We start from the raw sequence: 9939 nt of genomic DNA, 5'->3' as shown, positions 1-9939 counted from the left end.
GGTTCATTCCATCCTAAGCCAACTCAAGACTACAAGGTAAGTATATGCATCACAATCATGTGTATGAGGAATTCTTGCTGATGTACATACTGTTTTGCAAGAAGGACTTATGAGCATGAAGGTATTTTCTTTAATATTCTTTGCTCTGATGCATATGGCCAAGATACATGTAACACATTGCCTACTCTATCATGGTTATGCTCTCACATGCTTCTATTTTCCATATTCACATGATTGCATACATGTAGGGGGAGCCTATGCTTGTTACATGTCTTTCCAAAGCTTTACTTGCTATTCTCTATATCTTTATCTAAAGCTTTGATGTATGTTGTCATCAATTACCAAAAAGGGGGAGATTGAAAGCACAAGTGCTCCCTAGGTGGTTTTGGTAATTAATGTCAACATATCTCTTGTTGGACTAACACTTTTATCTAGTATGTTTCAGATAAGTTCAACAATGGAATGGCATGGACTAAAGGTTGTGGGAACTCCTTCAAGATGCTAAGGACAAAGGATTGGCTCAAGCTTAAAGCTCAAGACTCTTCATTTTACATTTTAGTGATCCAAGATCACATTGAGTCTATAGGAAAAGCCAATACTATCAAGAAGGGATGAGGTGCTGCTTAATGAGTTTCTTGCTCCACGGTGCTTAGTGATATGCTCCAAAACCCTCAACTACTTTCCCACTTCCACACATATGTCCTACACCTAAAGTCAAACTCAGCCATACCGATTCTTTCTATCCGGCGCCACCGAGTTCAGATGACATAGCCACTGCCACAAACCCTAAGCAAATCGGTCTCACCGATAGGGATCTCGGTCTCACCGAGATGGGATTGTAATCTCTTTGTGTATGTCCATTATCAAAATCGGTCTCACCGAGTTTGAACAATCGGTACTATCGAGATTACAATGCAAACTCTCTGGTTAACTTATTACCAAAATTGGTCCCACCGAGTTTGAGTAATCGGTCCAACCGAGTCTGCCTGACCAACTCTCTGGTTAGCTAATTACCAAAATCGGTCTCACCGAGTTTGTGTAATCGGTCTCACCGAGATTACGTTATGCCCTAACCCTAACCATATCGGTCCTACCGAGTTGCATGTCGGTCCCACCAAAAATCCTAACGGTCACTAGATTTGCTGAATTGGTCTGACCGAGTTTGTTGATTCGGTCCCACCGAGTTTGGTAAATTGTGTGTAACGGTTAGATTTTGTGTGGAGGCTATATATACCCCTCCACCTCCTCTTCATTCGTGGAGAGAGCCATCAGACTGAACCTACACTTCCAGTATCCTATTTCTGAGAGAGAACTACATACTTATGTGTTGAGGCCAAGATATTTCATTCCTACCATATGAATCTTGATCTCTAGCCTTCCCCAAGTTGCTTTCCACTCAAATCTTCTTTCCACCAGATCCAAATCCTATGAGAGAGAGTTGAGTGTTGGGGAGACTATCATTTGAAGCACAAGAGCAAGGAGTTCATCATCAACGCACCATTTGTTACTTCTTGGAGAGTGGTGTCTCCTAGATTGGCTAGGTGTCACTTGGGAGCCTCCAACAAGATTATGGAGTTGAACCAAGGAGTTTGTAAGGGCAAGGAGATCGCCTACTTCGTGAAGATCTACCTCTAGTGAGGCAAGTCCTTCGTGGGCGACGGCCATGGTGGGATAGACAAGGTTGCTTCTTCGTGGACCCTTTGTGGGTGGAGCCCTCCGTGGACTCGCGCAACCGTTACCCTTCGTGGGTTGAAGTCTCCACCAACGTGGATGTACGATAGCACCACCTATCGGAACCACGCCAAAAACATCCGTGTCTCCAATTGCGTTTGAATCCTCCAAAACCCTTCCCTTTACATTCTTGCAAGTTGAATGCTTTACTTTCCGCTGCTCGTATACTCTTTGCATGCTTGCTTGCTATATGTTGTGAATGTTAAACTTGTGCCTAAACTCCACTTAAACTTAAAGAAGCTAAAAACTGCAACTTTGGTACTTAGTGTCTAATCACCCCCCCCCCCTCTAGACACCTCTTCTCAAGGTCCTACACATGGACCAAAGCCCTGTTTTCTACTAGTGCAATGACGACGATTGTGGCTCCAGGATGATGGTCCTTAGGAGAACGTGCACGAAGACTTCCCAATTGTCACCAATAGGCCAAGTCGGCTGCTCGTTCAGCTAGGAGAACAGTAATTGCATGTGAGTTGGCACATGAATACATTTTGGCAGGGGAGTGGCAATAATGGCGTGTCAGCTACTCGTTTTGGCGGCGGTCGTGGTCGTTCGATGGTCTGGGGACCTTGATGTAATTGTTATTATGTTTGGGGTGCTTCATACTTCTAATGAAGTTTTATAATATAGTTCTGGATGCTTTTTCGTAAAAGATAATCTATACCTACCAACAAAGGGAGGATAATTTATGTCCGTCATGCATTTTTATAGAAACCCCCTGCCTTTTCCAGTAATTAACCCACAATACACCTTTAAGTGACAGGAAAATGATCCATCGCATATTTTTGAAAACCCTCTGCTTTTCTTGTAATTAGATCCGCGGTCCACCTTGAAGGGATGAAAAAGTGAGGGCTTACATATAACAATCAACAAAAAAAGGTTGCTTCATTTGAAACTTGAACTCACAAGTTCAAGTAATATAGTGACCTCAACAAGCAACTAAGCTACACGTGTATTCATGTGCCAACTCACATTTTTATTTTTGTTTATATATTACATTGGTTGAACTCTCTCTTTAGCGGTTTAGAAAAGGAAATCTGGACGCGAACCATGATGGAACCTCACATATGTATGTATGCTGCACAAACTAACTAATTTCTCGAACACATGATATATTCTTCATATTTGTTCATTGTTCCAATATTTTCTTGCATACAACACAAAATCAAGGATCGGATCTTCTCCTACCAGTTGTATCCAATTGAAACCGATGCAAGATTTATTTCAACATACCAACAATATATCACCACGACTTACGTTGTCATCGCACTTTCTTGTCTCCCCCAACACATCTAAACTTTCCCTTTCCCTAGTCGGACCCTTGCACCATTAAGGCCGCATCCACAAGGAAAATCCATTCAAAGAAAAAGAGCTCGAACCATGCACCCGGAGGACAAATTTCGTCATTCAATCTATTCCAACCACTGCAACCTACATCGCGATCCGTAAGAAGTTTTCCAAAATTACTCACATGCATCTACTCATTTATTCCGCCAACCTACTAGGCAGTGTCTACCGCCCTATTGTTGCCGTTGGCCGCGCACACCATAATCTGTGCCATTTGTGGACGTGAAGAGAAAAATGGCAACTCAGCAATCAACGTTTGTGTCGCACATTTGTTTTGCATGTTTTTTCTTATCCCGAAGCCCTAGAACAATCGTTCTACGGTAATTTTGCTTTACGTGCTCACTGAGGAACATGTGCTAATACTATGTGTCTGAGATTTGCTCTAGAACAAAACATGTGCTAATACTATGTGCTAAGGTCGCACGGTACCTCTTAACATGCCTTCACTTAATCTCTCATAGTTCTCCCCCCACACTACACAATCAGTGAGCCCAAATGATTGCTAAGTTCTAGTGCTCCGACCAAAAATATTCGCCAATGGGGGCGAGTATATCCATCGACCCAACAACTACTTTTCGTAAGCTAATTGGCTACGAGAAAACTAGCTAATCCTTTCCTTAAAAAAACCTCACCTGCACGTATGCGATCCTATGCACTTGTCTCTACGCCGAAGCCGGGTGCTACTGGCAGAAAACCAGGTGGAAACCCGAGGGCAGGCCCGTCATTTCAGCCAAGCAAGCCCGAGCGACTGAGCAACCACACCCGCACAATAAAGCCGGCTCACGCACTCCGCCCACTCCCTCTCACCCGCAACCGCCGTCGCCTCTCCACTTTCGTCTCTCTCACTCACTCTCCCCCTCCGCCGCCGGCGCAGCGTCCTCCCCGCGACTCCGATGGCCAGCAAGTGGGTCAGGCCCGAGGTGAGCTCCACACCCAGATCCGGGCCATCCACCCGCTCCTACCACTTCCCCTTCTTCCGTTCGCTTATTATCCTGTCTCGCGGCCGCGCAGGTGTACCCGCTGTTCGCGGCGACGGGCGTCGCCATCGGCATCTGCGCCTTCAGCCTCCTCCGCAACATCACCGGCAACCCAGAAGTCAGGTAAAGATCTCGACTGCAGTCCCCCCTCTTATCCTTGGCCGTTTATTTCTTGATTGAGAGAAACGAATCGGCCCCCTCCCTCGCTTGTTTGATTATTACTAGTACATGGCTTGGCGTTGTACGGCTTATTAGTGGACTAGGAAAGAGTAGATCCGCTAGATTATGGCCTGTTCGTGGTGGCTGGCCGCTGGGTGTTTAGTGTTGACTTCGCTGCTACGGTCGATATCCATGTTTTTTCAGGTGAAAGAAAAAGTTGTGGTCTTGGTTCCATTTGGGTGGGAGAATCAGCCCACGAGGACGAGGGGTGAGAACCGTTTGGCCTTTTGGGGAAGCTATTTGCTTGTGCGCGTGGATTGTTGGTGAAATTATGCGGGATTTCGCAGTATAATTTTGTATTCTGAGTATGATATTGTACCAATCATAGCTCGTACAGACAGGAAGTCATGTGTGTTATCCTGTGGGTTCTAATGGATAATGAAATATTGTACTAGTACATGATCTACTTTTTGTACTAGCAATTGTTTAGTGCACTTGCATGATTGGGAGACGATCTTAATAAACAGTATCTACATTGATGGTTATTTTAATTCATGGCAGCTTATCTTAATCTTGTTAGAGAAAAGCCTGAAACAACCTATACTTCTTAGTAACAATATACTGAAATGATTTCATCTGCAGGGTCAACAAGATGGGGAGGGCAGCGGGAGTGCTTGAGAACCATGAGGAGGGCAGGCGCTACGCCGAGCATGGCCTCAGAGCCTATGTGCAGGACAAGACCCCCGAGATCATGCCAGGAATCAACAAGTTCTTCACCAGCCCGAAATGAAGCACTTTAGCCTGTCAGTGGCTCGCTATTAGTAACTGTTGTGGTCAAGTGCAAACCTATTTCAAGCATTCAGTAATGTTGTCGCGTCCATAATTCAGAGGATATCATCAAGTGCCTCTTATTGAAAGAACCATGTGATGTTTGATGGCTTGCTATATATGTGATGGTTGATGGCTTCTAAATATCTGTTTCATTGAAATTGTGGATATTCCATGCTTCCATTTAGTTGATGTGTTGCGATTACTGCAGACATTTGGATATTGCTACTGCTGGTATTTTGAAGTGTGTTCCTGTCTTAACAGTAGCTTGGACACAACTCATTTGGAATTTGTGAATTTTGGCATGTATGTGCTGTGGTATTTGTGGGTATGGAAAATGACTCCTATAAGTCAATCCTGGTACTACCACATTTTATCTAACAGCCCAGATCTTGTTGTAGTACTCAGATGCATTTTACATCAGTGATCAACATCTTTCTAGCTTATTCTGTTGAATTTGATTAGCATAGCCTGTCAAGGTTTTAATATCCAGGTGATGGTGAAACAACTAACTCATCAAAGCTGACTGAAAAGAGCAGAAATTATAAATCAAACCAGGTGGCTCTAATATGCTAGCCTCAGCTGTTGTCTCAACCATCTCCTCTCTTATACAGCTGCGAAGTAACACTTTGCTGGAGACAACAGATGTAACAAGACTGAAGATGAACCAAGTAGAACTCATGATGTAGACAAAAAAGCACACTTGCCAAAAAACAATGGACAGTCAAGTGTATCATTATTCTGTTTCTTTTTTGCATTGAGTAAATACATCGAGCAAAGGCGAAATGAGCCTTTGTGCTTTTATGACATCTTGTACAGGTCGAATCCTTTCTAGGGTCCTCGGCAGATGAGTTGATCTGCCTACAAGAACTGATTTACAACAGACCTGCCTAAACTAAACCATCCTTCATGAGGTCGAATCCCGTGTAAGATCCAAGTACCATGATTTCCATGCTTCAACATAATGGCCAAAAAGATCATTCAGCGCTGCATTCACAAAATGTAGGGGAACTGTGTAAGTTTATCAACAGGGTAAACCATATATTTGACACAAACAGCAAAAATGGCATAGTTAAAAGTTACTCCTTCTGTAAACAAATATAAGAGCGTTTAGGTCACTATTTTAGTGATCTAAACGCTCTTATATTTCTTTACCCTAAACCCTAAACCCTAAACCATTTTAGTGATCTAAACGCTTTTATATTTGTTTACAGAGGGAGTACTGTAGAAGTTAAAACTGGAAATAATATCATGAGAAACTATACAACCACTTGTCAAAGACCAGAGAGCTGATGGCAGTTATTAAAACTAGATCACTAGATTCAGAAATTGAGATTTCTGGTATGGTTGTGAAAGTTCAGCCCCTGAAAAAAATTGCCTTTTGGGATAAAGAGAAGGTTTGAGGGATTAAGTTTAGGGGATCTGCTAGAGATCCCCTAAACTAAGTATACTAAATTAAAAAAAACTCCACATTTGGGGCTAATTACCACCACTATTGAGAAAAATTCAAAAAAACACCACTTTTGAGGCCGGTTGGTAATAAATTGCACTGATCTGAGGCTTAGCGCATTTTGACAGCGAATCTGATGGGTGGGACCCGTCTGTCAGGTTGGTGTGGCAAAGACTACCCCTAGTCCCACCTGTCAGCCACACATCTTATTTCCCCTCTCTTCTCCTTCCTCCCCGTCCTTACCACCGATCCCCCCCCCCCCCTGCCGCTCTAATCTACTCAGGTGAGCATAGCCAGGCCAGCGACCTCCGAGACGATCACTGGTGACTACTCATGTTGAATTTGGTTGTCAAAAGACCAAATGCTATTAATGTCAGCTATCCTGGAATGTGTTTACATACGTGTTTCGGTCAATGCATAAATACAAACAGGTGTACAAACAACCGCTAGAATGCCTACTCAAAGCAAAGGGGCTAAACTTCTAAAGTTAACGAAACCGTATAAAATTCATTGTCCTGAATTCCTGAGCTCCAGTTTCTTCTTGATCATGCATATCAATTTGGATGTGAAGTGGCCAAAGTACTAGACATGTAAATTACTAGTAACTAATAGAGGGTCATACAAGCACTTCAATGCATCCAGTGCAAAGAGGTAGATAACCAAATTGGCATCTCAAAACAAAATTCCATCCAGTGCAGTTTTCTAAACCCTAAATCTTAACTGTAGAAAATAAACATGTGGGAGAAATGTTTAGCTTACCGTGATTTTGGTACTGTGGACGGAATGAAACAGCGAGACTCTCCCAGTCTTGAATGTTCTTCATCTCATTCTCCCTCACTGTCTGATCATCAACTTCATGTTTCCTTGCACCAGCAGGGTGGAAGGGCCCATAAACAAAGCCACTACTCTTCCCTTGCCCGAGCTGACTCTCGAAAGTTTTCAACATGCTGCTGCCACCCTGCATGAGTTTGGGTTTGTTCTCTGTTTCCAAGACTAACTTGCCCCTCTTATTGTCAATGTTTGTGATGTCGGTACCAAATGCCCTCTTGCTAGACATAATCTTCCTGGATGGTGGTAAAGCAACCGTGACAGTGGCACCTTCCTTTCGCTTTGCCTGACCGAGCCACCGGAATGCAGGTTTTCTGGAGTCCACCTGCTGTGTCTGAAACAAACAACAAAACCAACCATGCTAAGAAAAATGATCACTTCCACAATTTGAAATGGCATGTGGTCAAGAGACTACCTTCTCAATGAGGTTCAAAGAAGATAGCACATTGGCAATGTCATACAGTCGACGAACCTTAGCTGTATTATCAACATCAGAATTGTAATGAGTTCCAGTTGGATAGAAAATTCTGTTGCCACGACTAAGCAATGGATCCCATAAAATATAAGAAAAGCAGGTACTGACTTCTCATATTGCTCTCGGCATGTCTCTCTCCAAGGAGCAGCCTTGCAGCCTCGTCAAGTGAGACTGTCTCAACCTGTGCCAGTAGTGAATCACATTACAATTAACCACGAAGGACAAGCCGCCTTAATGAAAAAAAATGCAGTGGAATTCTCAATCGGTTCACCTCCATGGTGAGGAAGAGCTTGACAAAATTCTGCGTGAGCAGCCCAAGCGACTTCTCCTTCCTATGGTCTACTAATGTGGCACCAGAAACACATTCAGTGCATAACATGATGGTCACTAGGCACAGCAAAACAATTAGAAAGAGATTGATCAGCCATACCAGATCTAGGTGGGCACATGGGCACGTTAGGCTTATCAGAAGCATTGTCGAGGGACTGGCTAAGCTTCTCGCTGTCGGCGTCCCCATCTGCATCGCCCAATTTATCATCGTCGTCTTCATCGTCCGACACCTTCACAGCCACCATAAGAAAGGCCACTTCTTTTATCAGCAACACAACAATTGCTTCACAAGTAAAAGGGGCAAGCAGAACAGAGTGAAGAAATCTAACATTGGCAGCAGATGATTCCTCCGGTGGCGGAGCTAATCCAGACATCTCTCTCAGTGTCCTCTCCTGAACAAGCGGGAAGAACAAAAGAGGAAGACATTAATCATGATAGTGTTTCGGTCTAAAGAATCTTCTTTTTTTCGAAACAATGTAAAAGACTTGCCGTTTTCATTCATTTATTGAAGAGAATTGCCCAGCTAATTAAGAACAATAATTAAATCGTGTAGAATTGGCATAGATCAGAATATGCGGATCCAAACCTTGAGCTCCTTGAGCGCGGCAGGGACGCCCTCAAATCCGATCCATGTGTACCGATTCTTGGCCCTCCTCACGAGAATCTGCGTGATGCTCAACAACTGTCACGAAGGCCATCGGTAAAATCGAATGCCAAGGACGAAAAAATAAGTGTCTTGTGGGGAAGGCCATGCCAGGCAAGGAAATCAAGGCTCACCCCGACGCTCTCGAGCACGTTGACGATGTCGTAGATCCGGCGCCTCTCGACGCCGAGCCGCCTGGCGGCGTCGTCCAGCCCCACCGTCTCCACGTCGTCCCGGTCGTACAGCGCCACGAAGCTGCAAAGCCCGGCAGAGCCTAGCTAGGTCAAAAACCGGCGAAATGCACAACGCGTCATGCGGAAACGGGAGAGCGAGGAGATCTCCCCCCTACTTGGAGCAGAGGAGGCCGAGGGACTTCTGCTTGCGGCTGTAGGCGTGGTGCCGGCAGGCCCTCACGGCGGCGCCCGAGCCGCCTCCGGCGCCGTCGATGACCAGCCGCGGGGGCAGGTAAGGAGGAGGAGGAGGGGGCGGTGGCTGCGCAGCGGCCGCCGGAGCCCCGGCGGCGGCGGCGGGGTCCATTTCCGGTGGATGTCGAGGTGGAAAGGGTAGGGAGGGGGGAATTTTGTGGTCTTGTTTATTGGTGATGGGATCTGCGGGTTGGGTTTTGGAAAGGTGGAGGAGGGGAGGGCGGCGAGGACGTTGGAATGATTGCGTTTTGGCGCCCGCGGCGGCGGCGCGTTTTCAAACTTTTGGCCCCTTCCGCGCCGCCTCCCGTCCCGTCTCCCGCTCCTGCGCGGCCGAATTTCGTGTTTTGACCCTTTTTGAAAGGATTTCAGGATCTGACCCCTGTTTAAATTTTTTTCGAAATTTGACCCTTTTGCTATCGCCAGGGCCTACGGCGGTAGGGTTAGATAGCCTACCGCCACGGCCCATGGCGGTAGGGGTGCGACGGAGGGGGACGGCGGCCGTTTGACTGCGCTGACGTGGATAAGTACCTACCGCCAGGAGGCCTGGCGGTAGGCTGTCCAAACCTACCGCCAGAGCACCTGGCGGTAGGGTCCTGTCTCAGTGTAACGATTATGTAACGAAGAATTGAGTTGCCCTGGCGGTAGGCTGTATGACCCTACCGCCAGGGGCCTTGACGGTAGGGTCTTGTTTTTTCATTGTAACGATTCTGTAACGAAGAATTGAGTTGCCCTGGCGGTAGGCTGTCTGA

The 9939-nt window shown here is 45.6% G+C and overlaps 2 protein-coding genes across 3 annotated transcripts; one reads left to right on the top strand and one right to left on the bottom strand.

Moving 5' to 3' along the window:
• The first annotated feature begins 3712 nt into the window (after window positions 1-3712).
• Window positions 3713-5183, top strand: LOC123155858 (uncharacterized). The gene is made up of 3 exons (XM_044574003.1): window positions 3713-3995; window positions 4087-4175; window positions 4854-5183. Exons 1-3 carry the CDS (start codon window positions 3969-3971, stop codon window positions 4999-5001), a joined length of 264 nt encoding a protein of 87 aa, XP_044429938.1. The 5' UTR covers window positions 3713-3968; the 3' UTR covers window positions 5002-5183.
• Window positions 5184-5727: 544 nt separating this feature from the next.
• Window positions 5728-9412, bottom strand: LOC780584 (E2F transcription factor-like E2FE). Of its 2 annotated transcripts, none has more exons than XM_044574002.1 (10): window positions 9115-9412; window positions 8900-9020; window positions 8709-8786; window positions 8452-8514; window positions 8223-8352; window positions 8064-8131; window positions 7901-7973; window positions 7733-7794; window positions 7249-7651; window positions 5728-6026 (listed from the first exon to the last, which is right to left on the bottom strand). In XM_044574002.1, exons 1-10 carry the CDS (start codon window positions 9300-9302, stop codon window positions 5947-5949), a joined length of 1266 nt encoding a protein of 421 aa, XP_044429937.1. In that variant the 5' UTR covers window positions 9303-9412; the 3' UTR covers window positions 5728-5946. The 2 variants fall into 2 exon arrangements, with proteins under 2 accessions (XP_044429937.1, XP_044429936.1); XM_044574001.1 differs by having other exon boundaries at window positions 8064-8134; window positions 9115-9411.
• Window positions 9413-9939: the final 527 nt, after the last annotated feature.

The sequence above is a fragment of the Triticum aestivum genome, chromosome 7B (assembly GCF_018294505.1).
Source record: "Triticum aestivum cultivar Chinese Spring chromosome 7B, IWGSC CS RefSeq v2.1, whole genome shotgun sequence".
NCBI classification, from domain to species: domain Eukaryota; kingdom Viridiplantae; phylum Streptophyta; class Magnoliopsida; order Poales; family Poaceae; genus Triticum; species Triticum aestivum.
The sequence above is the reverse complement of the archived record's forward strand: the minus strand, read 5'-3'. Positions and strand labels throughout refer to the sequence as shown.

Bases quoted from the DNA above. Each gene is read 5' to 3' on its own strand.
- LOC123155858 (XM_044574003.1), top strand. From the start codon at position 3,969: ATGGCCAGCAAGTGGGTCAGGCCCGAG. The intron at 3,996-4,086 runs GTGAGCTCCACA...GCGGCCGCGCAG, and splicing joins GCAAGTGGGTCAGGCCCGAG to GTGTACCCGCTGTTCGCGGC. The intron at 4,176-4,853 runs GTAAAGATCTCG...TTTCATCTGCAG, and splicing joins ACCGGCAACCCAGAAGTCAG to GGTCAACAAGATGGGGAGGG.
- LOC780584 (XM_044574001.1), bottom strand. From the start codon at position 9,302: ATGGACCCCGCCGCCGCCGCCGGGGCTCCGGCGGCCGCTGCGCAGCCA. The intron at 8,515-8,708 runs GTTTGGATCCGC...CCGCTTGTTCAG, and splicing joins CCGCGCTCAAGGAGCTCAAG to GAGAGGACACTGAGAGAGAT. The intron at 8,353-8,451 runs GTTAGATTTCTT...GTGGCTGTGAAG, and splicing joins AGGAATCATCTGCTGCCAAT to GTGTCGGACGATGAAGACGA.